Genomic DNA, 24,333 nt, shown 5'->3' with positions numbered 1-24,333 from the left:
TATCTGCAAATTAAAATAATTATAAAAATTTCCTATAATTATGTCCAAATAGGAAATTTGACATATTTTATTGAATATTATTAACATAATTAAATTGATGATGTGCTTATATACAGTACAAACAGAATATATTTTGTTATATTTGCAAAAGAATCGATATATACATATATATATATATTTGTAAGTTACAAATATATATAAATCAAAAGGTTTAAATTAAAAAATCAATATATATGCATATATATATAATACAAATGGAATATATTGCTTTATATGCAAAAGGAATCAATATGTACATGGAATCTATATTAACGTATAACTACTCAACTAAAAACTTATGGAAAAAAAATCTGAACAAAAAAAGGATGAAAATAAATATTAAGGGAAAAATAAAATAAAATAACTATAGCAATCAAGAAACCATTTTGCAATTGAGCCTAAATAAATAAGAAAAACTTGAAAAAAAATTCTAGTTAGTCATCCGTGCATCTAGGAATCAACATTCTACTTCTAAGGCCCCATATTTATATAATAATAAAAAGCAAAATTCATGAAACAAAAAAACTCAAACAATGAAATAATAAGAATCATTATCATAATGTATAACTACTCAACTCAAAGTTTATGATAAAATCTAGATGGAATGAAAAAGCAATTTTAAGGGAAAATAAATCAAGAGTGTTACAATTGAGAAGCCAATTTAGAACTGGATTAAAGGCCCTATTGAAACTCACATCACCAATCTTGAAAAAGAATAAGAGGGAAAAAAAAGCAAAACAAATTAGAGAAAATAAAAAATGAAAATTTTCGATAAAAATGACAGAAAAAAATCAAAACATAAATTTAATCAGCTCACTTGCATTTAATGATAGACAAACATTTCGAGTGTTGAATAGGCTCGACTTATGTGTATGATAATCCCCATTTATAACTATCATACATAATCTATAAAATATGATCTAATTTATTTTTCTTTTACGCTAAACAAATATGATTTGTTTTGAAAAGAAAATATAATTTATATATATCTACAAAAAATTATCTAATCAATTTTTAAAAAATAGAAATGTATAAAAACATATAATTCATATATACTTTTTCTTACTATATACTCAAGGTTGTACATGTAATCATATATTAATATATATTTATATTACGTACGAATATGTATACTTATTTTGATATTAATATTTATGTGATGAAATATTACTTTTTATTTTAAAAAGTTCAAGATTATTAACTAATACATATATATATAATAGAAACTTCTCATTTATTTCAAATATATTCATGTTATATTAATATATATTATAAAAATTAAAGAAATCAAGAAATCAAGAAATAAAATTTTATGATAAGATATCATTAAAAAATAATTTTATTAAAAATAATTTTGAAAATTAAAATTCGAGAAACGTAGAAAATTCCATTCAGAACTCGGGATTTGGCCAGGCCAACAGAATCTAAATGAAATATAATATAAATTGTTTTCCTTTTTAGTAAACAAATATGATTTTTTTAAAAAGAAAATATAATTTATATATATCTACAAAATATTATCTAATCTATAATTTTAGAAGATTTTGTTGCTGATTTTATCATAAAAAATAAGTAGAAATTTCAAAAACTCAAAACAAGAGCAAATTTCATTTAGAAATAGAATGTTTTGAGGCCATCTAGTAGAACCCACTTCGTAGCTTACTTTCGAATCAAGATTATTAAATAATATTTATTTATATAACAAAATATTATCATTTATTTCAAATACATTCCTAGATTTAAAAAATTGAAGAAATCAAGAAATTGAATTTTATGATGAGATATCTCTAAAATATATTTTTATTAAAAATAATTTTGAATATTAAAATTTAAGAACCCTAAAAAATTTCATTTAGAAATCAGAATTTGGCTAGGCCCACAAAATCTAAATAAAATATAACAATTTATTTTCCTCTTTAGTAAATAAATCTTATTTTTTAAATGAAAATCTAATTTATATATATGTATAAAAGATTATCTAATCTATGATTTCGGAAGATTTTGTTATTAATTTTATAATCGAAAATAAGTTAAAATTTTAAAAACTCAAAAAAATAAAGAAAATTTCATTTAGAAGCAGAACGTTTTGATCCCATCTGGCCAGGCTCATACAATCTATAAAATAAAATAAAATTTGTTTTCCTTTTTAGTAAATAAATATGGTTTTTAAATGAAATCTAATTTATATATATCTATAAAAAAAGTCAAGAGAATTTCATTTAGAAGCGGAACATTCTCAGCCCATCAATCCGGACCAACCTCATACATTTCTTTCATATATATATATATATATATATAGATTTATACTAATATAAACTTATTTTGATGTTAATATTTATTGATGAAATATTAATTTTTATTTTAAAAAATTCAAGATTATTAAATAATATTTATAAATATATTAAAATATTCTCATATATTTCAAATATATTATGTTATATAAATTATTACCAAAAATTTAAGAAATCAAGAAATCATGCTCTAGGATGAGATATCTTAAAAAAAAATATTTTTTATTAAAAATAATTCCGAAAATAAGAATATGAAAACCTAGGAAATTCCATTTAGTCAATTCATATTGCATTCAATTGGAGATCATCATAGTATCCAAAAGATTTTATGATATTTTTAATCTTTTTAAATGGAATATTATAACTGAAAATAATTTCGAAATATTTTGTTACTAATTTCATAATAAAAGATCATTTAAAATTTTAAAAACTCAAAAAACTGAGAGAATTCAATTAAAAAATGGAGCGTTCTGAGACTATTTGGCCGGCCTACCTCATATCTTGCTTTCGTGTATATATATATATATATATATATATATATATATATATATAGATGTGCAATAGTGATTTGTCATTGCATGGAAATTTCCTACGGAATATCGACACAAAAAGTTCAATACATCGAGAAAGAGTTCAATATAGTGGCAGGCATACATTGGAAAAAAGTTCATTACATCATACATTGTCACGCTAAAATTAGGAAAGACAACAGATAATGAGATAGCACAAACAGATTACAATGTCACATAATCAACTCTGAGGTCTCTGTCTTCTCAGGCTGCCATTAATAAAGCGCATCATGAATCTGTTCTTGAATCAACTGCTCGTCTCTCCAGAAATCCAACTCCGAGAGACAGATACCATCTTCGTATTCACTGTTATATGCAGTGTTGCCTTCATTATGGCATGTTCCTCCCGCTGTAGGATCCGGCCATCCAAAGACCGGTGATTTCGTCATAGGAGTTCGTGATTCCACGGAAGGTTGTCCAAGGAAACTTGAGTTCCAGCATGTTTCTTTGCTTCCAAGGTTTTCTGGTCCGCTTTGCATATTTGAATCACTTTGCTCGTAAGTCACGTTACATGTGTATCCATGTTCATTGTCAGAACCATGGTAAACAACCGCCGATCGCTCTGCCATCAGCACTGGCTCAGCAGAACATACACCGACACTTGGAGAGCCCTTCTCTGGCTGAGTTGGGATGTTTTCTTCCTCAATAGCCAGTGACAATTCCTGAAGCAAGTTAGATTATTGCATACAGTTTTTCGATAGGTAAGTATTTGATCTTGTTGAGATGCCGATTCAAAGTCGTTTGTCACCTGAAAATTTGTTTCCTGGGTTTCAATCCCTTCAGGGCTGCTCAAATTAGCCTCAAGGGAAGGAGAACCAGCCTTCTTGCACTGCTGCTTCTTCAAGTTGCCCCTCTTGCTTTGCTGCTTCTTTGAGTTGCCCTTCTTGCTTTGCTGCTTTTTCCAGTTACGCTTCTTGTTTTGTGCCTTTTTTTTTATGTGACAAAGTGCCATAGCAGTCTTCGTGAAAGAAAAAACAAGATCAAAATACAGAAGTAGAAGTAAACAAAAATAGAGAGAGTGAACCATTTTACCGGATCGGTGATGGTGCTGTTTGCAGCATCTGCATTTAGGTGATATTCGTACATGGCCCACTCCGTCATGTTGGCATTTCCCTGTTTACCGCAGTAAAAGACCAAGCTTCTCTTGGTCCCGATTGTCTTTCCGGTTTTCTCTTCCTCAATGTCCTGCTTCTTACTGGTCTCTTTCCAGTACCCGCCTCTGGCTACCCTCTTATTACGGTCAGAGTTAGGATTCACTCTGTTGCGAGGACAGAAGAAAAAACTGTCCGAGCTGGTGGATCTCTTGCACGATTTCTCTGCACGGAAGAGACTTAGCAGCCAAGAAATCTCTAGAGATGCACAAGGCGAAGATACAGTTACATACCATTGTAGACGTTACGTAAATCCTGTGGATTATAGTCATAGATGTTGACATCGGGAATCACACAACGACTCTCGTTAACCTTCTGAAGCTTCCTCCTCAAGTGATGATTCACGAGCTCGTAACCAGTCGGGTGGAACTTAAATCCAACTATCTCCTCCTCCATCTCAGCTTGATCAGTGATCAGCAAGAAGAAGAAAAGAGCAAGAGGAGAGTGAGAATGGACTACTGAGTAATAAATAATTAAACCAAAACATATTTAATAAGGTTAATCTTTTGGATTAGACGGTTATGATATATCAAAATCTCATATGGTATAATAGTGCATGTTATTACACACGCATTTGGCCCCCATTTAATTATTTTCATGTAATGGGGTCGAAAACTAATTCAGCCACTAAAGCGTGAGCATTGAATAATAAATAATTAAATAACTTCGCATCTAATAATGTTCACTTTTTAAATTAGATGATTATGCAACTCAAAATCAATTCTTTTTTCAAGAGACAAAAATCAAAATTTAATTGTTTTGACTTTACATTTTTAGACTAACTGATGAATGTAATTTTTGACCCACGGCAACGCGCCGGCATCACAACCTAGTGTTATACTATGACAAGTAAGATTCTAGAATCTTCTATTTGATAATCCAGCCAAGTTCAACTTCTCTATGTCCCCAGTCAATTATGAGGCCCCTAAGTTGAAAATGCCATAATTCCATTCCAAGTTACTAGACGATGAAATTCCAGAATGGAGAGATTTTTCTCCATTTAATCGGAAAATCCTTACCTTAACTCGATTCCCACAGCTGACTGCACTATTCCGTGTATAATCCGACCAAAAAAGGATCCAATTATGTAACAGTTACAAATTTGATAAAAGAGAGAATGTGATGAAAAGAGACCAGCTAGCCATTTCTCAGAGTGAAAAGAAGAAAAAATGGCCCGAGCTGAACCCACACTAATCACTCGAGTATATGAAGGGCATTTGCGATTGAGTACATGAAATTAAATCGAGAATGAAGCCTCTCGCAAAACTTCCGTGAATCCGGCAGGAAATAGTAGTACCTCCCAATATCAAGTCTGCATATCTGCAGGAAATGAATGCACAGAACCAATACAGCTTCAACCAAGAACAGAGTAACCCATAGTTCCATTGGGTACGAGCACGAAAAGAGCCTCTTAGTGAGGCCCCGGAGTCATCGTTAACTGTATTATCCAGCTGTTTAACCGGATATCTGGTGCCACAATCAACTGGATCAATATTATATTAATCTGCATCTATTTATTTATCTGCCCGACATTTACGTGATATCCGTGCACATTCAGATGGACGCTTGCTGGATAAAAGAAAATTGAAGTAAACATGTCTGTCTTTAAGCAACAGCTTGCTGCTGCTATCAACTGGCTCAAGATCACAATCAAATCTAGCATAATTCATAACATACATAATTAGTTAAAACCAAGAGTTCAATGCACACTGTAATTAAACATCCAGCACATAATCAGATAGATAAACACACGTTATAAATCATATAATATGATCACTCTCTTCTCAAACACCACAATAGATGGGCGGATTTAAAAGACCATATCCATGCTCGTCCAAATCAATTCCCGTCCAAGAGTTCATCAAGAGAAAGACCACCATCGGCATCATTAGGTGCGGGAATCCCTTGGCTCCACCATGCTTCTGGCGTCATATAATCTGAGCAGCCAGGGCTCCGGATTGCTGTTGCTGGAGATCCTGACAACATGGTCGCTTCTCCATAACAAGCAGCATCTTGTGGTGTTGCGAGATCACTAAGCATAATAATATTACTTGCGTCATCGAGTTTGCCGTTGGGAGGACTGATAATGATCGGCGATTGCTCTGGCACGTCCTGCAACTGCAGTCCTTCCTTAATCAATGGGGATAGCTGCAGCTAGAAAAGTCACCGTATTTTGATTTTGCGATTGAACGAACTATGTAATACAACAATGATCAGATCAGAAGTTCCTTATAATCACCTCTGAATTTGTTTCTCTCGTTTCAATCCCTTTAGTCACTCCATGAGTAACAGTGCTAGCACTCAAATCAGCAGGAGAATCATCCGACTTGCTTTGCTGCTTCCTAGAGTAGGCCATCTTGTAATGCTTCTTCTTCTTTATGTGACATAAAACAAATGCGGTCTCCATGTATGGAAAGAGAACAAGATCAAGATTAGCGAATTCGAGGAAATGGGAAAGTAACTTAGGAGTGAACTCATTACCGGGTCTGGGATGGTGTTGTCTGCAATTGCTGCATTTAGGTGGTATTCGTGCATGGCCCATTCGGTCTTGCGGGCATTTTTCTGGTTTCCATAGTAAAAGGAGAAGATCCTTTTGGTCCCAATAACCTGTCCGGTCTCCTCGTCCTCTATGTCCCGTTTCTTACTGGTCTCTTTCCAGTATCCACTTCCGGCCTTCCTGCCACGATTGCAGCTCTTGGAATTGCCAGAATTAGTATTCATGTGGTTCTGAGGACAGAAGAAGAAACTGTCCGAGCTGGTGGATCTTCTGCACGATTTTTCTGCATCAAGAGACACAGCTACTGAGGAATGATTCCTAGACCCATCAAAGAGGTGCAAGTTCAAAAGATATACTTACTGTTGTACACGGCACGCAAGTCCCTGGGATCATATCCATAGATATCCAAATCTGGAATCACACACCGATCCTCGTCATGGATCATCTGAAGCTTCCGCTTCAGATGAGAATTAATGAACTCTTGAGGAGTAGGGTGGAACCTGAACCCAACAATTTCCGGCTCCATCGTTAGGTTCGATCTCCCACCATAGAGAAGAAGAGGAGCAGCAAGCAAAAGAGAAGCAGAGCTTTAATTAGTAAAGTTCTGAAGAAAAAAGTAGTCAGCGGTGGGTCAGCTTAAAGCTTGTTTTAGTTTCTCTCAGATTCTGAGAGGCTAATTTCCCTTTTCTTTTTTATCTATTTATTTTCATCATCTTTATTTTCGTTGCGACTCATGCAGTCTTTTTCTAACTGATCTTGCAAGAGATTGAGGCAGTAGTAAAATATTACAGACCCCGGGCCAGACAGTCCAGTGTCCAGGTGCCCAGGAACGTTCGATGGGGAAACAATCCGCCTGCTTAACAAGGCCTCCCGGACACCACAACCCGTCTATCCCGAATCAATGTGTGAGAAACTTAGTAGATGACTCTTTAATCCCATTTCATAAGTCCACTTCATAAAATTTGATAAAATTTCAAGCACAGCTCATATTCTTTTATTTTGACTTTTTTTCCAAGGAAAAACTCTTCCCTGCATTTCATCTTTAATTTTATTTTCAATAATGGGTCGGCTCGTCTGGGAATAATTCTGTGAACAATTGGGAGAAAAATTAGAAGAGGAGGTCGCACGTAAACTGTTGGAGATGTCTATTTACAGTAGAGAATTTACAGAGAAGAGAGGAATTTCTGACAGCCAAATTCCACAAATTCCTCACTGTTTGCTGTATCGAATAGTTGAAGGATAGACAGAAATCTTTGTAAAGCCAAAAGTCAGAAAGTAAAATGTAACCCGCATTTCCCAAACTGATCTTTTGGGTTCCTTGTGGGCATATATCATCTGGCATCATCCGTTGTTTCTGCAGGATTCTCTTCAAGCAATGGGGTTGTGTTTGACCCATCTGTCTCAATAAGCCTTGACTCACTGTCTTCATTGAACCTATCCACGCTCCTCAGAAATATTCCTGGCATGAGGCAACATGAAAGTCAAGATGTATGAAAGTAAATAAAGACAGGAACCAACCATAGGTTGCAGCAAATTGCAATCACAATTCCACGTTTGGCATGAACAAGAACATCTTGTAGTAACTATAAATAACCACAATTCCATTCCACTTCTTCCCTATTCATTCTTATGAAATGGGTCTAATTTTTCCGTTTGGTCAGGGAGGGACTCTGAACAAACAATATCACGGAACTGCATTACTTTTCCATTAGAGTACAAAATACACCATGATAACAATATTGAAAAAGGTAAGATATAGCTAAAGATGCATTCTCATTGTTCACCCCAATAACATTATTTCAGACTGGTTTATTGTGGGGAATGGCCTTTGAATGGGCGTAAACAATATAAGGTCAACAAAAACTGAATGGAAATCAGAGCAAGGTGCTTTAGATGTATATAGATCATTAAGTTACCTATAAACCAAATTCCTGCTGCTGGAAACAAGATAGCTGTGAGAATAAGAGCAGTCTCCCTCCAGTTGTTCACATAATCCTGCAGGATTATTTCGACCAATTGTTCAATAATCATTCCTTTGATGGCAAACCAGAAATATCAATTCTCGGACATCTTAATGGGGGAAAGAGTCGTAACCTGAAGAACTCCGACAAGGGGTGAGGAAGGAACATCTCCGAAGATGTGAATCGAAACTGTGGCCATTGCCATGGATAGTGCTCTAAGACTAGGTTTTACACAGTGAAGATTTATAAAATTTACAGGTCCCTGCAAAATGTTTAAGAAAGATAATAGTTCAAGAAGAAGTCTAGGGAAAACAATGCCGCAGTTATGACAAAACAAATTCAGTGTGGGCAAATTCCTATTCAAATGAATAATGTTGTAGATTATAAAAGGAAATAGAAAGAGTTTTTCTTATTCCTTCTGAAAGAGTAACTACCTGAGTTGCAAAGACCAGGAGCTCGCCAATTGCGAATAGAACAAGGAAGGGATACATGTTCTTGAAACAAAAGGCAGTGAAGCAACATATGGCACCAGCAAAAGTTGCTGCTGAAACTAGCTGAAGCATATGTTTATATTAGAAAGTTGTACGTGAATTGTCAAAGCTTACAAGGTAAATTGACTGAAAAAATGACTATTCATTTATTTTCAGATTATGGTCTTGAAACCACTTGATTGATTAACTTTGCAAAGTTACTCCACATATTAAAAAGGGGGAAAAAATCATAGAACCTGAAAAATGAAATGCGTGAGCAATTTCGTCACAAGCCCTGGTTTGCATCTATTAAGGTTACTCATTCTGATCGATCCTTCAAAGAATACAAGCATGTACCAGCAAATGCAAGCTCAAAATTCATTTATTTACCTCGACCATAAATTTATATTCCATATTTTGGGCAAATCATGTTTGTATGCTGACCTCAACAAATTTCTTAGAGTGCCTAACAAGATAATAGCTCAGAAAGGAGTAGGGGGAAGACTTTTCACCTTGAAAGCATTGGGAATAGTTGAATTCATGTAATCGAGAACAAAGCCTCCTGCTAAAGTTCCAAAAATTCCACAGACAACTGTGATTCCTCCAAATATATAATCTGCATTCCTCTGCAAAAAGGAATGTGCAAAACAATTATGAGAGATATATGATGCCTCCGGCTATTTTCTGGTCAAGATGATCTGTTTCCCAGTTTAAGCTTTTTCTTTCCCACTGGGCAAGGAACATTGACCTGGTGAGAACATACCATGTTGTAGATAGAATAACCGGCCTTAGGTCCCCAGTAAGAGTACGCCCCCAACACAAAGTTGTACGCTACGGAACCTGAACAGTCAATTGTAGCTCCAAATTAGGTCAACAAGTACATTCTTCTTGTTAAGGAACATGATGAGAAGAGAAAATTACCTAGAACATTCACGACATAGACCTTCTCACTCAAAAGAACTCTCATGTCTCTCAGGAAATCAGAGAAATGCTCCAAGCTGTAGGAGACTCCTGACCTTTAGCCAGAAAGATACAGAAAGGAAATAGATTCAGATGCCTCTATATTAAGTTAACACAATGTCAGGGCATCGTAATATGAAAACCTTACTGGGCAGATTTATTCGAGTGTTTACCCCTGGCTTCGTGCTTTGTGGATAAGTCGTCATTCTTGACCTCCACATCTAACATTAAACATCTCAATGAATGATCACAACCGTCATAAAAAATCCATCGTAAACAAAGGAATTAGTCATTAGTACAATAATCGTTTTTGATATCAGATATAATCATTCTGCCGATCAGATATCATCAATGTTCGTCATCTGCTTGCTGAAACAACAATTATGGAGGATTGTTAAGGCTGCAGTACCTTGAGTTTCAATTCCAACAGTCTCTATTGCTGTCTGTGCTTTACTCGATTCACGAGGAGCAAAACCTGCACTTGACAAACAGTTCAGAAGATCAGGGTGCAACATAATGTGATATCATAAAAAAATCATAAAAAGCAATTAGAACCTTTTAATTGCAACGGTTTCATGATGAAGCCCAGGAATGCGAAAGGTATCATCAGAATTGCCTCCCCAAAGAATGCAAAACGCCAATTCAAATGGCTACCTACCTATGAATTCAGGAGAAAGTTGATTAAGATGAAAAAATAAAAATTGGATTAATAGTCAGAGAGAAGAGGAAAGAAAGCATTGAACTTACAAGTCCTCCATAAATGTAGCCAAGTGCGTACCCAGTCGGTATGCACATGTAAAATATCGCCAGCCAAGCAGTTTTCTGAAATAATCAATGAGTATTAAAAGCGTGGAGTGATACAAATTAAAGAAGAGATTTGATTGGGGAAGATGTTATTCTTTTTCCAGATAATTAAGATAGAAGATATTTGTCAGTTCACAATCAAAAAACACAGAGGAGCACTTTTTATTCCAACAGATTTGGAAAAGGAAGAAGGGAAACCTGATCTATTGGGGCATTATCATCAATAAATGGAGCTGCAAGACTTATGAAAGAAGCTTCACCAACACCAACAAACCTAGAACAACCACAGAATAAGCAAATGAATGGCATTAAGTCATACTCAGGTGCTGCATGAGAAAATACCGAAACAGCAGGGAAATTGGAGCATTTACATGCGGCAAATTGCAATGGACCAAAAATCAAATGAGAAGCCACATCCAATGACTGCAGCAGTCCACACTGACAATCCAACCCCAATGAGCCTAAAAGGATTAATTCTGCAGGATTGGAGGCAAAAGGTTAGTAAGGATGAACTCTTAACATGAACAACAAAAATCTAGTTGTATAATTTTCCAATTTCAAAGTCAGTTAAACTATAAGAATTTTTTTTTTTTATGAAACTATAAGTAGTTAAAGAAGGGAAATTTCTCCCAAACATTGGTTCATACTTAGAAAATTAAAAGCTCACAGCGTATTTCCAGAAAATCTTCTCAGTCAAACAGATTGCTCTTCCTAAAAGCATAAAACTCGCCCCAAGGACATTTTATAACACTTCCACATTATGTTGTATATAATTTATGAATATTTACTTCAGAAAAAAATTTCGGATGCAGTTTTCAGACATAGTCTGCAAATGCTCCAAGTTATCTTATCACATTCAATTCCTAGTCAACTTGTACACCTTTCTTTCATTTTATAACAATAACCGATTCCACTAAATATGGCGTAATATTACATCTCCAAACAGGTACCATGATACACTCAGCACTACTAAGAGAATACAGCAAAAGTATCTCCTCTTACCTTTTTGCTATTGATGCAAATATTGGAGAAGCAATAAGCAGTCCAACCATAAAAGCAGATGATAGAACTCCATCTTCAAAGTTATCCAAATTGAAATCCCCTCTGTAAATACAAAACAAGAAAGAGGTTGAAATTTCAGCAGAAACAGCATCTATTTGAAAATTAAGGTAGGAATAATCTATTTTAAAAAAAAATTAGCCAAGTCTTACTGTATTCCACTACCAGATGTGCAAGTCCCACTCTCCGAGCATGTCCCAAGGCTTCCATTCACACCATTGCTCGCTATGGCTCCACGATCGACATAATTTATCATGTTAATGATGCAAAATATGACTAGAAGCCTGCAAACATTACGCCATGAAAGCATTTATCATGTCATAGTGAAGAAGCAATTGGCAATTGTACTGCCTATTGGATCATGAGAGAACTAATATATGATATTAAGTCGTTGGATATGGTTAATAGGTGTAGTTGTACTGTGCAGTTGCCCAGTGATCGTTTCCGCCTCTTATATCTCAACACTTACACTCTCATTTTCATCCAAAATAGCACAAGGTGATATCAATTGCAGGGCAATACGAACCAAATTCTTAAAGCTTGAAAACTAGTTATCGTGTTGATATCTTTGAAACTGCCCTATATTCATGCTATATTTGGTTAAATATTTGGTACATTGAGTCAAAATGAAAGCCAAAATCTGTAGCGGTTTTGCCCAAAACTCAATGCTACCCACAAATTCTTTTGCTTGCAAACGAACGAGAAACCAAATTATCACCAATCAGCACACTCAACAAACATTTTTGATCTCCTCAGGTCCGAAAAGAACAAACTGTTATGGTCTCAACTGCATTATCACGGGGCGACCAGAACCAAGGCAGCTTCACCCAAGAATTAAACACCACATTCCAGTCAATTAGGGCACAAAAAGGGTATCTCGCAGACGCGTCAGAATCACCATTATCTGTATTCTCCAGTCTGCGAGCAACCCACAAAAACAATAGCGACAAAGATTGTCCTGAGAGTACCTCTGTGGACTGAACCAAGAAGGGTTGGTCGAGGAAGGGGAGGTTGAAGCGGCCTCAGCCATGTCTGTCTCCGGTGAACCCTTCGTTTCCTCTGCAAAATTTAGTTGCTTTCCGCTGCTGTTGTTCATGTGGCATTCGTGCATTTTTTTCAGCAAATCCATGTCGAAGATGAAAACTTTCTCCTACCCTGTGACGTAGATTTGGACGTGGAATGTTAGTTGAGGAAGAGGAAGAAGAAGAACAACAGCTCCTGGTCTTTTAAGATTCTTTTCTTGTTCCCTTGTCGGGTTTTTTTTTTTTTTTTTTTTTTTTCTGATTTTGCCATTTCCCTTCTCTTCTGAGGGTTGAGGAGATGACAAAGGCTTAGAAGGATCAATTACTTCAACATTGACTGATGATTTCTGCTTAACAAACATTCATCAAAGCTAAAGAATCTTGAAGATGCTTTTCCTCTGTTCTTTCAGATGCTTTCAGATGCTTTTTCTTCGGCCGTAAGGTTCCACGCTTTTTAGTTTGGCGGGCCTTTGCTTGCATTCCAACTGCTAAATCTCTTGGTTTGGCCTTTGGATATTGTTCCCGGTAGAACGAGATTAATTCCATTTCTATCGACTTGTCTTAACCATGAAGTGTTTCGGATGGATGTGCAATTCCTAAATTATAAATAAAGTGCTGCAATATATCTTGGCGAAAGTACTAATTTCGCATTACCACTAAAAGTGCATCGAGTTTGCTAAACCAAATACGAAGAATATGACCATTTTGGGTAGGGTTTTTAATGACATGAGAACAGAGTATATGCTATAAATGCATGGGATCCGACGCCTGTTAAATGTACAGACTGAACTAGTAATATTCTTGAATATCATATAAATGGAATTCACTTATGTACAACATATTGTTACATTCTATCTGAATAAATTGCCTTACAATGAGATATTCCGGTCCATCTTAGCGAATTCGCAGTAAATCACCATAGAAAACAAAGAAGATTCTCCACTCCACGTCTCTTTTCTCGCAGTCTCAGACCAAAATTGAGACTTCCATTTGACCTAGTTTTGGGGAGAGCTATAAATTAGTCGGGTAAAGGTAAAGAATAAAAATGTATTTAAGGATCGACCTTAATGCACTTCTCTACTGTTATTCACGTGCTGCGCATTTTTCTCAGCCAGAGCATCAGCAGATAGAGCAAAGGAGACGCCATTCTCCTGTGACTGCTGGTGATCTTCAGTATGTTCTTTCCGATCCACCTGCACTGGAGGGAGTGTCTCGTCTTCTGCAACTGGCTGGCATGCTTTGGATGCTTCATCTCCGCGTGAACTTGATGGAATCGGGTCTTTTCTCCTAACTACATCAGCAACTCTCACCTTCAGAAGGAGGGGGCCAAAACAAGTAAAATCACATGAAGCATAAAAGTTTCTAAGCTTACTAAAAAGAGATAACCAAGTGCTCAAACTAAATAAATAGAATTCTTGACAGAAAATCGTACATGTTAAGCAAGTAGTTGAGGAGATAAAAAGATGTTCCATTTAAAACGGGAGTTTGATACTGGGGTTCACATTGAGAAGCAAGAAAGAAACAAATTTCTTTGAAGGAAGTAGTATCGAGGATACTTCACAGTTGATCAAACCATTCTAAAATGCTTGGACCAAAATTAATCAGTACCTGAAGTGGCTTCATGATATTAATTTCCCGACCAACACCTTTACTGAGAGCATCTTGGCCCTGTAGCTCCATGGAGTCTCGGACAAGCTTACTGAGAAACGTTACATCATCGGACATCACACCGAAACCTTTCAAGAGCTTGGATCCAAGCTGCAGGCTTGTCTGTATGGAAATAAATTAAACTTTATTCATCAGACTTCCTGAGGGTCCAAGATGAATATATATTAAACAAAATTCAGTTCTTTTTTTTCCTTGTTACCTCGGCATTTTCCAGAATAGCATCTGTAGCACCTGCTTTCTTGAGATCTAGCAGATGTGTCACGTCTTGGGCTCGTGCATAGATCGGAACCTATGGAGTGAAAAAGATTATCAGTGAGCATTAAGTGGAAAATGTGGCAGATCAAATTTAAGTCTTTTGTGATTACGATTTAAATAACAGTAAGCATTGTGCTGAAGCATCAACTGTTGGACAAGAGCAACAAGTGGGGCTATGTGTGTGTGTGTGCACGTGAGAGAGAGAGAGAGAGAGAGAGAGAAAGAGAGAGAGAGAATATACTGCTGGGAAGGCGAGACGTAGTCTTTGAACAGCCTCGATTGTCCGCTTCTTTCCGGTATACATCACCATGACAGCTTTCGGAGAAGAGATCCCAGCAGACAGCAACACAGTTGGGCGTGATCCATCACCATATAGAATCGGAAAGCCGAGTTTCCTCGATGCCTAAAAGCAAAGAAGAAAAGAGATTTAACTCAGTGAGCAGAGAGCCTATGAGGTTGGATCCACTACAACTTTCAAAGAATGAGTAACAAATTGCATCTCCGTATTATTGATCACTGCAATGATAATTATTATTTCAGATTAACAAGAAAAAGAGAGGCCTTGACACCTACCTTTACTACAGAAGGATTGAGGTCAAAGGCAATGTAAGGCCATCCAGAGAGATCTCCATCAATTCCAGAAGCCAAGGGGGCAGACAAGAAATTGGCAAGAACCTGCATATGAGCAAGATTACGAGTCTGAATTAAAAAAAAAGAAAAAAAAAATGATGCTACCGACGGACCGAAGTAAAAGTTGATGTTTAATAGTACCTGACCCATTTGGCCGAATCCAAGGATCACAACAGGTTCTCTAGCGTCAAAATTGACCGCCTCGACATTTTGCTAGAATTTGATATTTGAAGTAAGAAACTTTATATACTACACTATAAAATCTTATTCACAGTACCGTTCAGTCATTTTACTGAAGAAAAAGGAAAAAGAAGAGAGTTTTATTCTAAACTTACATCCTCAGAATCCAACTTATCATCAATAAAGTCAGCAGCCCTTTTCCCAACTTCATTAAGTAAAGGCGTTAGTGCCATAGAGAGCACCACAACTATTATGAGGAGCTTGTTAAGCTCCAGAGGTAGCACGCCAAGCCTGTTCCAACAAAGGGCCAAATTTTTATGACCCAATAATTAGTATTCTGCACACTGAAGCCAAATAATAACGCCAAACTTCAACTTCAATAGCAAGTAATTATAGACCTGTTAGCTAAGGAGAAGACAACGAATCCAAACTCCCCTCCTTGTGATAGAAGCAACCCAATTCTTACACTTTCTTGTAGGGTGAGTCCAACACGAGGACCTATTGTTGTTATGATTAATGTCTTGATAACAATCAAACCTCCAAGAAGTGCGAGGACATTGGGCCACTCTCGGATGAGCAGCTGCAAGGACCATATTCAAGCACATATTTGCAAAGTTTGGCAGAGAAAAAAATGAAATTTCACTGAGCAGACACCTGCATGTCAATTGAAGTCCCAGTCGTCACAAAGAACAACCCAAGAAGTAAGCCTCTGAAAGGCCGTATATCTGCTTCAATTTGTGTTCTGAAATTTGTTTCCGCCAATATGGCCCCAGCAAGAAAAGCTCCAAGCTGCAAATTGAACAAGTTACTTCGAGTAAAGATACAAGTCTAAAGAAAAAAGATTGGGTGTAGAGGAACTTTCTGGGAAGAGATACTAACAGTGTCGCTGAAACCCAACTTCTGGGTTATAAGTGAAGTCCCAGCAACCGTTAGCAGGCAGAGAGCAACGAAAGCTTCAGAGCTCCTTGCTTCAGCAACAACCTAGACTTACTAAACTTCAGTGAAAATTTGCAGCAGTTTTAAAAAATAAAGAGTTAATTCAGAAAACAGGTCATAGCACACCTCGAAAACTCGCCTAAGCAGGTACTTTCCTCCTAAAGATAGCAATCCCAAGCCGAGTAAAGCCTTCAGGCTTTCTTGAGCAAGCATCGGCAAAATACTCTCCTCTACCAAATTCTGCATAAAGTTAAATTCTAATAAGTACAAATTTCTCATCAGTAAAAATAATCACGTGAGAGGAAGAGAAGTTCATACCTGACTCTCTAAAATAGGAAGTACGACCAAAAGCGGGACGACTGCAATGTCCTGCAAATATTGAGTAAAATTCTCATAGAATTACTGCAGTCATGTATCTTCTTGTTTACAGGACATCCCTAGCAAATTTGAAGTGGAAAGAAGATAATAAATAAGTCCCACCTGTAGAAGAAGAATCCCCAGCGTTGCAGAGCCAAATCTGGTTGCTAGCTCACCTTTCTCTGCAAGAAGCTATATATTATGTTTCATAAGCTCTATAATTAGAGCCTCCTCACATTACAAAGAACACTTTCTGCCTGTTAACAATTATTTATGGATACTTCTCCCCCTCGATCAAAAAAAAAAAGTATTGATGGAGCTAGGAAAAATATTATGATGAAAATATTGTGAGACATATAACAAAAGAAAGGCTAATTTAAGCAAATTACCGGGGGCAAATAAAAGCTCTCATAGCAACAAAGTCCATTCTCACATTTTCTTTCCCACAAAAACTGTGTACAGGGCTCTTTGAGTGTTCTTGACAGGGAAAAGTTCAACAATAGGAAGAAGAGATTTCAATTTCACAAACCAGCCCACAGAACGAACTTGTTATGGTAAACAGGAAGATCATCACAATAATCTGTAATTAGAATACCTGCAGGACAAAAGCAGAAGAAGACAGGGACAAAGCGGCACCAATCACTATAGCTTCATCCACACTTCTGATATTAACCTGCGTAGAATTCATTAAGATAGAGATCAAAGTCAGCATAAGCTATACTAAAAAGTTTCACTGTGGGTGAGTTTCCAGATTGAGTGTAGATACATCATAGAAGACCCGCTGAGCAAAAAATGCCAATTATTTAAGAATAATATGGGATAAAGAATTCCAAGGGGTGCATTCAGAGATAATAAGTAGCAGCAGAAAGTACAAGTAATAGGATTAAATCGTTTGTTATGAGCACAGCCCAATTCAGCACATTGAAGATGTCATTCTTTCAGATACTACACCAATATGATTCAAATCAACGAAACAGGACCCACCAAATCTGGCCTTGAGTGGAAAAGGAACTCTAGAATTCTGGTTCCTACAGCCCCATTAGGTGGAAGTTCGAATGCTGTGAAAGCAAGAGTAGACAATACAACCTTCAAAAGTAAACAAATAATAAGTTAAGTTCAAACCTCAAACCAGTAATAGACTATAATTACTAACAATTATATAAAACAAGAAAACGTGCCAATAAACTATTCAACCTTATAAGGAAAGAATCCAGTCTCATTTCTCAACAAAACAAAGACGCTGTTTCATGGTACATCTAGGGGGGCAAAAAAAATAAAAAATGCTGTTTCAAGAAATAATTAAAAGGCATAGAAAGTCAGTGATTACAGAACTGGCAGACTGGGACATCTGTTAAATTTGAATGACAGTAATAAACATCTAATTCACCTGCATTTAATACAATGGCACTTTTAAGTTTATTCCAATTCTCTACTGAACCCTAAATGGACAAAGCTATTACGATATTGATTCCCCTAAGTAATAGATTCTTTCAGTCTGACTGCCATGAAAACCAATGACACAACAAAGATCTTCATTTCACATTATTTGAACCAAGCTCTAGATAAAAAATATAGCTTAACCTTGAAACCTATCTTAACTGCCTTCATGGCCCAATTGATTGAAGAATCAATCTACTGCTAAAAACAGTTCTCAGATTATCTGAACGAATTGCAAAAAGTAGGTCCACGCTTCATAGATTTGACATTTAGTTAGTTGCAGATAATGAACTTTCTGTTTTAGTAATATGGGATACCTCTATTCACCCAATGAAGACAACATTTCAGTAGGTTGGGCTGTTACCTGAGTCAGTCCCATGCCAAAGGCAAATTTTGCAAGAGCTTTTAGTCGTGCAAGCGATAGCTCTAAGCCCATCTCAAATAGCTGAAAAAAAAATTATAGGATGAATATGTTGATTACCAATTGATCTTTAATCATGACATGAATATTAAGGAACAAAAGAAAATGAGTAAGACAAGAAGTCAGGGTCAGATCTATCCGTGGAGATTTCAATTCGTAAATGCCCTAACGCATCTTATTTGTATTTAAAATGCATGATGAAAGTGTCGAGGGGTCAGAAAAGTTGTGCACTATCACCAATGAGGATACCACAATAAAGTGATGGTCACATAAAACTAGTTTCAGAAGATTAGCAGTTGCAGGAACGGTAATGTCTTTAAGTAATTAAACTTACCAAGAAAAGAATGCCCCATTCAGATAGAACTTTGATGTCAGTCAGATTCCTTATTAGGCCAAACTGATTAAGGACAATTCCTGCAAAGAAGAAACCAAGTATCTGGAAACAAACAGCATATGGTTAATACTGCTGTAGCATTCAAAAATTGAATATCTGACAACAAAGAATTGCCTTTTGTAGTTTACTTATACTTGTTTAGTAGGATACAAAATGTCATGGTCTTTTAACCGTCAGAGTGAACTTCAACAAGAAGATGATTCTTACAGGGCTAGCTTTGAGAATCCTGAATGTCGGAACAACCATGACAGTCACAGCTAAGAATGTTAGAGTATCCAATCCCAAGTCGTTGATCACATCAACAGCAGTGGCAACATCCAATGAGGCACGTACTCGCGATCTTTGAGCGGGACTGGGTCCATGACTAGTGTGATAGAGTCCTCTTTGACCAAATCCAAAAGAAGTTAACAATTGAGTCTGCCTACATCGATGTGCTGAAGCTGAAGGACCATGAATTGTGCGGTAATTTGCTATGGATGACAACGGGACACGAGCTCGCAGGTGATATGTACATACAATGTTTAAAGCCCGCCCACAGTGGCATGACATTGGACGTGAGTATGCCATGAAAGCATTTCCATGCTTCGTTATATCATAGCCCTGCAAGACAATTATGAAAAATGAGCAGAGTACCACAAATATGCCCAATCTTCTGAACCAGAAAATTTGAAAATGTGCATCGCTGTGATGAATTAGACAGAATCAGATTGGACTTAACAGGGGATGTCTTGTTGAAGCGTGATCTTATACAAGATTTGTCAAAAAGAACACGTAGAACTGTCCAGACAAGAAAGGAGCACTTCAGGGCTACAATGCACTAGTAAGTTATTTGAGCATGGACCACTTCTCCCTGAGTATAAGCATGGCTGTTCTCATCCTAAATAACTTTTGAAAGCATATTTTTCCGAGTTCTGATACAACATTCACAGTCCGAAGCATGCTTAGCCTGTTGACTTCACTGTCTTATGACTCATATCCCAATGGTATAATTGCTGGTGAAGTTTACAAGTCTTAACACAGTCAATTCAACACAACTTTTACCAAGTATTCCCAAATACATACAACTCTTTTATCCGTTGATTCCAATAAAATATCAGCCAGAAGCAGGAGTACAAGTAAAAAGGTAGAGAGCTTACTTTTGGGGCTTGGTGACAGATAATGGATTCTATCATTGCTGCTTTCTTTCAGGACGCAAGAACAACTGACTTGAAGAAGATAAAGGGCATCTCTAAGTATTTAGCAAGAAGCTCAAAAGGGGTTGATTGCCAGCACTGTCGGATATTAGATACTTCTGCAGGGTCTCCCGTGAATTTAAACCAGAACCCAAGTAGAGGACGATGAGCGACCACACGTTCGCAGGTTGTGGGCTCCTTCGTTTAGAGAGAGAGAGAGAGAGAGATGGGAACGGTGCCTTTTGTGGAGGAAATGGAAGGGAAATCGTGAAGAGGAGAAAAGTTGGCAATTTTACGTCCTCTGGACGGGAAGAAGCCAAAAGAGAGGAAGATGGGGCGAGCTTCCGACAAGCGAAGGGCCAACGCCGGATGATTTGGTGTCTACGTGGCAGATACCCGACAGCCAATCGTAATTTATCATTCTGGATTACATAATTGGTAAGGAACCATAGTAAATCATTTCTGAAGAATTTTTTTTTTTTTTGTGATAAGGGAGGTCTATGATCAACTACAACAATAGAAATAGTAAAATTAAATAAAGAGAGTCCCATTGAAGAGAACCAATTACAATGCCTTATGATTTTCCGACGGTGACTTATGTCATTACACCAAATTCCCTTCCCCACCATTCGTCCAAATTAATTGCCTGAGAAAGTGAATTTTCCTTTCCTCAATTGTTGGATGGGGGAAAAGTCGCCGCTAACTAGGCAGTGTTGTCGAACAATATAATGACCCAAATATCCACGGACTTAATTATCAATCTTCTGCTCGCATTCAGCATATCAACCCGAAAGCCATAGTTTAAACTACCAAAGCAAAGCAGCAATATCCGAACATTCTGTCGATATAACTATGCTCAATTTGATAGAGCTAGTATTACATTTCTTAATAAGCATAGGATTCCGATTACGAGTTCGAGCTTGGCAGTTGGGCGTCCTTCAGGTGATGCGTATTTTATTTTCATAATTTCATTCAACATGGAATCAGACCTTAAATTTGAGTCTTCGGTGATATGCTTGCTGTCGGATTATTGCATGTCTGTTGTCTACCTGGGCAGCTAGGATTCTCCACTCACTGATTCAGCACTATAGAAAACTCTATATTCATGAAAGGCCTTTTTCTTGGAACAGAATTCCGAAAGAACAGAACATGACAAAAGGATCGATGTGTAATTAAACGATCAGCAGCTGGTATTTTCATTTCAACAGGTTAAACGAGAGACAGTGATGAGATGATTTCATCATTACAGCGAACAGGGTTTCCCACTACATAGCAACTCACTCAGGGCCATGTACAGACAAGAGTACGGAGAAGGTAGTACGTCTATGTTCGTAGTGCAAGCTCATAGTGAAGAGTCCGAATTTGCAGGGACGAATTTGAGCGAAATACTGTTGACGCAATGGCGCTCATTTGTTGGTGTCGGGAACCCTTCCCCTCTAAAAACATGACCCAGATGCCCTCCGCAAGCTGCGCAAGTGATCTCAGTTCTCATACCATCCGGATCGGGCTGAAGAATGCAAGATAAAATCTTTGTTATCCATCCCAAAAAGCGAGGCCTACCAACTTAAAGGTTAACGGCTGGCTCATTATAAACTTTTCAGATTTGGGGAAGGTAATTCATTTATCATCTAAAGGTCCCATGTGCACTCAAGGAGAAAATAACGCAGCAGAGGAGGAAAGGAACTCACGGTGCAATTTATCGCTCCAGGCAGACCTTCGTAGAAAGCAGGCCAGCCACAGCCCGAGTTAAATTTTGTCGTAGATTTGTAGAGAGGGGTTCCACATCCTGCACATTCGTAAACTCCCTCTTCAAAATACTTATCATATTTCCCAGTTCCTGGGTACCTGAGTCAGACAGAAAATGGATACATGAGACTTATTGATTCGGACCACAACGATGGAAACTGGAACTCTTGCATATTCTACCTAATATTATTACATCTTAGTGACTATCTGCTAATTGTAATTTTCTAAGCAGCAAGTTGAGGAAGTTCATCAAATGCACACATTCATGAAATGTGGGAATCAGCTCAAATCCGCCTTTGAGAATGCATATGGGAATGACAAATCCTACATGAGGTTTCACGAAGTGAATTTGTAGATTACATCTCAGCACAGATTAATCGACTAACTTTTTGATGATCTGTACGCTGCTCGCAGAATGAAGGAGCTACAAAAACAGTCTTAGTCATCAATCATCAAATTAATCGAAGCCAACTACTTTCTACCAACTAACACAGATAAAGAAGTAAAACCAAAAAAACCCAATCAGACTTTGATCCTCTAAGCAAGCGCAGGACCGAACCAAAATGACCAAAATTTAACATTTTCATCCACAAGTGAGACGAGTTGGTAAACTTTATAACAAATTACGCAGGTAGAATTGAACCAACTTACTCTGTGCCTTTTTGCCTCAAAATCCGGAACTGCTCCGGCGACAAAATGGCCCTCCACTCTCCCTCAGACTTTTGGACTGATCTCTGTGCAGACATGGCAACTACAAGCCCACCACGGAAGCCACGCTTTATGAAGAGGGGAGACCCAATACAAAACTCGGTAGCAGAGGCTGAGTGTCTCGGCGTCAAAAATCTAAACTGGGTCTTGTTGAAAGGAGCACGGACTGCAGCCTTCGAGGGAGATATGAAGGGAGAGAGGAGCTTCGAGGGAGCAGGTTTGCTTCGTGGGCAAGCGAGAATCGTCCTGGTGGAACAGAGTGGCGAGACATTGAGAGCTTGAAAGCCCATTCTCTGATATAGCGACTCGATAGCTGAGTTAAGTTTTACAACTTATAAAGTTCAGTGAAGTCCAATACACATCCGAAATTTCCAATCAGTACCAGACATATCACATACAGAATTACAACCTCAGTGGCAACATGCTTAATCGTCAGGTTGTTCTAAATGAATTCACACAGCTGGATTCGTAATCACCAGAACCCAAAAGGTGACATTCAAGCCAATTCGGTTATCACTGAGAAAGGCCGAATATGTATGGAACTTTCACCGATTCGGGTGACTCGTCACAACGAAAAATGACAATCAACCTATGGTCTCAAAATCGATAGGCTCCCCGAGACCAACAAAGCGGAGCCAACCGTCAAATTAACAGAGATTCCTTCATCCAACTAAATGCCCTCCAAAGTTTTAAGATTTTCATAGTTTGGAGGAAAACTGAAACGAACCCAATTGGCGCAGACATCAGCTGCCACCAAATTAAATGATCAACCGGGAAAAAGCACATCAATGGACTGAATATTTAAAGGCAAGTGTTACCAATCCCATGAGCGAGCTCATATGGGCTGTTACGAGATTGATGAGGCAAGGAAAAGGATCAAGAACGTACCTTCACGATCCCCGGAGAGGAGTTGAAGAAGTTGAAATGTTCAGAGAGAAAGAGAGAGGGCCTACCCGGCGACTGTGAGGGGGTGAGGATTGGGTTTAGAGGTCAGCAGGGAAGCCAAGTATGTCGGCTCTGAGCATGCCAAATGGCAGCAGACCCCCCAGAATATATATTTGCTGAATTGGTAAATATACCTAAAAGATATTAATTTCAAAAGCTTTTATATAATTGTATGTAAAAAAATCCAAACCTTATCCTATGGAATCAAATTTTAGTATAAACTATATTTTTATCATGAAAATTCACTCAATTATTTTTTATCACGAAAATTCACCAATTATTTTGGGAGAATCCCATGGCGATGCATCATCAGCGCACTGTGTAAATTAAACTTTAGGGGCGGTTTGAATGGACGTAAATTTTATAGATTCTCGGGAATTTTCGAACTTTATATCCACGTTTGACAAGAAAATAATTCCTTACAATCACTTTCATGGGTAAAGATATTATTTATTGTCGAAACACTCATATACAACCATCCACGTTCCTCGTAATTCAATATATTTATTAAACACAATAATCTACTTTCGACTTTTAATCAACATAAAATGATTCCAAAGTTAATTTTTTCTTATAATCTTCGCAATTTCCGAAATCTGACAATCGGTGAATCCAACAGCCCCTATGTGAAAGCGGGCCCCCACGTAAAACTACAGGGTGT

At 37.3% G+C, this 24,333-nt stretch overlaps 5 protein-coding genes across 17 annotated transcripts; all 5 read right to left on the bottom strand.

Annotated features, from left to right (window-relative positions):
• Positions 1-3,087: 3,087 nt before the first annotated feature.
• Positions 3,088-3,926, bottom strand: LOC116205469. The gene is made up of 2 exons (XM_031538088.1): positions 3,648-3,926; positions 3,088-3,561 (listed from the first exon to the last, which is right to left on the bottom strand). The coding sequence occupies exons 1-2, from the start codon at positions 3,924-3,926 to the stop codon at positions 3,115-3,117; spliced, it is 726 nt and encodes a 241-aa protein (XP_031393948.1). The 3' UTR covers positions 3,088-3,114.
• Positions 3,927-5,650: 1,724 nt separating this feature from the next.
• On the bottom strand, positions 5,651-7,425 carry LOC116203423 (NAC domain-containing protein 90-like). 4 transcript variants are annotated; one of them, XM_031535136.1, is made up of 4 exons: positions 6,908-7,425; positions 6,532-6,830; positions 6,290-6,451; positions 5,651-6,168 (listed from the first exon to the last, which is right to left on the bottom strand). In XM_031535136.1, exons 1-4 carry the CDS (start codon positions 7,071-7,073, stop codon positions 5,890-5,892), a joined length of 906 nt encoding a protein of 301 aa, XP_031390996.1. In that variant the 5' UTR covers positions 7,074-7,425; the 3' UTR covers positions 5,651-5,889. The 4 variants fall into 4 exon arrangements, with proteins under 4 accessions (XP_031390996.1, XP_031390994.1, XP_031390995.1 ...); XM_031535134.1 differs by having other exon boundaries at positions 5,651-6,204; positions 6,908-7,410; XM_031535135.1 differs by having other exon boundaries at positions 5,651-6,198; positions 6,908-7,403.
• Positions 7,426-7,651: 226 nt separating this feature from the next.
• Positions 7,652-13,167, bottom strand: LOC116203421 (probable sphingolipid transporter spinster homolog 2). 4 transcript variants are annotated; one of them, XM_031535130.1, is made up of 17 exons: positions 13,150-13,166; positions 12,770-12,956; positions 11,954-12,085; positions 11,745-11,846; positions 11,114-11,218; positions 10,941-11,016; positions 10,686-10,760; positions 10,494-10,596; positions 10,348-10,413; positions 10,087-10,159; positions 9,900-9,994; positions 9,742-9,818; positions 9,491-9,604; positions 8,943-9,062; positions 8,642-8,770; positions 8,464-8,542; positions 7,652-8,006 (listed from the first exon to the last, which is right to left on the bottom strand). In XM_031535130.1, the coding sequence occupies exons 2-17, from the start codon at positions 12,928-12,930 to the stop codon at positions 7,879-7,881; spliced, it is 1,635 nt and encodes a 544-aa protein (XP_031390990.1). In that variant the 5' UTR covers positions 12,931-12,956; positions 13,150-13,166; the 3' UTR covers positions 7,652-7,878. The 4 variants fall into 4 exon arrangements, with proteins under 4 accessions (XP_031390990.1, XP_031390992.1, XP_031390991.1 ...); XM_031535132.1 differs by lacking the exon at positions 8,943-9,062 and having other exon boundaries at positions 13,150-13,167; XM_031535131.1 differs by lacking the exon at positions 13,150-13,166 and having other exon boundaries at positions 12,770-13,086.
• A 432-nt stretch (positions 13,168-13,599) lies between these two features.
• Positions 13,600-20,566, bottom strand: LOC116203420 (K(+) efflux antiporter 3, chloroplastic). 4 transcript variants are annotated; one of them, XM_031535129.1, is made up of 20 exons: positions 20,238-20,566; positions 19,309-19,701; positions 19,042-19,143; positions 18,651-18,731; positions 17,834-17,935; positions 17,445-17,522; positions 16,973-17,041; positions 16,811-16,861; positions 16,619-16,732; positions 16,436-16,537; positions 16,211-16,345; positions 15,955-16,136; positions 15,712-15,847; positions 15,518-15,589; positions 15,320-15,421; positions 14,988-15,149; positions 14,691-14,780; positions 14,432-14,593; positions 13,887-14,114; positions 13,600-13,818 (listed from the first exon to the last, which is right to left on the bottom strand). In XM_031535129.1, the coding sequence occupies exons 1-19, from the start codon at positions 20,271-20,273 to the stop codon at positions 13,911-13,913; spliced, it is 2,373 nt and encodes a 790-aa protein (XP_031390989.1). In that variant the 5' UTR covers positions 20,274-20,566; the 3' UTR covers positions 13,600-13,818; positions 13,887-13,910. The 4 variants fall into 4 exon arrangements, with proteins under 4 accessions (XP_031390989.1, XP_031390987.1, XP_031390988.1 ...); XM_031535127.1 differs by having other exon boundaries at positions 13,887-14,133; positions 20,238-20,564; XM_031535128.1 differs by having other exon boundaries at positions 13,600-14,114; positions 20,238-20,565.
• Positions 20,567-21,423: 857 nt separating this feature from the next.
• LOC116203430 (peptide methionine sulfoxide reductase B3, chloroplastic-like) lies at positions 21,424-23,771 on the bottom strand. Of its 4 annotated transcripts, none has more exons than XM_031535149.1 (4): positions 23,616-23,771; positions 22,671-23,040; positions 21,962-22,118; positions 21,424-21,780 (listed from the first exon to the last, which is right to left on the bottom strand). In XM_031535149.1, the coding sequence occupies exons 2-4, from the start codon at positions 23,015-23,017 to the stop codon at positions 21,616-21,618; spliced, it is 669 nt and encodes a 222-aa protein (XP_031391009.1). In that variant the 5' UTR covers positions 23,018-23,040; positions 23,616-23,771; the 3' UTR covers positions 21,424-21,615. The 4 variants fall into 4 exon arrangements, with proteins under 4 accessions (XP_031391009.1, XP_031391012.1, XP_031391011.1 ...); XM_031535152.1 differs by having other exon boundaries at positions 22,671-22,973; positions 23,616-23,764; XM_031535151.1 differs by having other exon boundaries at positions 22,671-23,020; positions 23,616-23,757.
• Between the last annotated feature and the right edge of the window lie 562 nt (positions 23,772-24,333).

Source organism: Punica granatum, chromosome 4 (assembly GCF_007655135.1).
Source record: "Punica granatum isolate Tunisia-2019 chromosome 4, ASM765513v2, whole genome shotgun sequence".
In the NCBI taxonomy this organism is placed as follows: Eukaryota; Viridiplantae; Streptophyta; class Magnoliopsida; order Myrtales; family Lythraceae; genus Punica; species Punica granatum.
The sequence above is the reverse complement of the archived record's forward strand: the minus strand, read 5'-3'. Positions and strand labels throughout refer to the sequence as shown.

What these genes read in the sequence shown, in the direction of transcription:
- LOC116205469 (XM_031538088.1), bottom strand. Translation starts at nt 3,926, where the DNA reads ATGGTTCACTCTCTCTATTTTTGTTTACTTCTACTTCTGTATTTTGAT. An exon ending in CCCAGGAAACAAATTTTCAG is followed by an intron (nt 3,562 to 3,647) that starts GTGACAAACGAC and finishes AACTTGCTTCAG; the next exon opens with GAATTGTCACTGGCTATTGA.
- LOC116203423 (XM_031535134.1), bottom strand. Translation starts at nt 7,073, where the DNA reads ATGGAGCCGGAAATTGTTGGGTTCAGGTTCCACCCTACTCCTCAAGAG. An exon ending in CTTGCGTGCCGTGTACAACA is followed by an intron (nt 6,831 to 6,907) that starts GTAAGTATATCT and finishes CTCTTGATGCAG; the next exon opens with AAAAATCGTGCAGAAGATCC. An exon ending in ACAACACCATCCCAGACCCG is followed by an intron (nt 6,452 to 6,531) that starts GTAATGAGTTCA and finishes CCATACATGGAG; the next exon opens with ACCGCATTTGTTTTATGTCA.
- LOC116203421 (XM_031535130.1), bottom strand. Translation starts at nt 12,930, where the DNA reads ATGGATTTGCTGAAAAAAATGCACGAATGCCACATGAACAACAGCAGC. An exon ending in GAAACCGTTGCAATTAAAAG is followed by an intron (nt 10,414 to 10,493) that starts GTTCTAATTGCT and finishes TGTCAAGTGCAG; the next exon opens with GTTTTGCTCCTCGTGAATCG. An exon ending in TCCTGGTCTTTGCAACTCAG is followed by an intron (nt 8,771 to 8,942) that starts GTAGTTACTCTT and finishes AACATTTTGCAG; the next exon opens with GGACCTGTAAATTTTATAAA.
- LOC116203420 (XM_031535127.1), bottom strand. Translation starts at nt 20,273, where the DNA reads ATGATAGAATCCATTATCTGTCACCAAGCCCCAAAA. An exon ending in TTCCTATTTTAGAGAGTCAG is followed by an intron (nt 16,733 to 16,810) that starts GTATGAACTTCT and finishes AACTTTATGCAG; the next exon opens with AATTTGGTAGAGGAGAGTAT. An exon ending in ATATCATGAAGCCACTTCAG is followed by an intron (nt 14,134 to 14,431) that starts GTACTGATTAAT and finishes CTCCTTCTGAAG; the next exon opens with GTGAGAGTTGCTGATGTAGT.
- LOC116203430 (XM_031535149.1), bottom strand. Translation starts at nt 23,017, where the DNA reads ATGGGCTTTCAAGCTCTCAATGTCTCGCCACTCTGTTCCACCAGGACG. An exon ending in TTGAGGCAAAAAGGCACAGA is followed by an intron (nt 22,119 to 22,670) that starts GTAAGTTGGTTC and finishes TGTCTGACTCAG; the next exon opens with GTACCCAGGAACTGGGAAAT. An exon ending in CTGGAGCGATAAATTGCACC is followed by an intron (nt 21,781 to 21,961) that starts GTGAGTTCCTTT and finishes TGCATTCTTCAG; the next exon opens with CCCGATCCGGATGGTATGAG.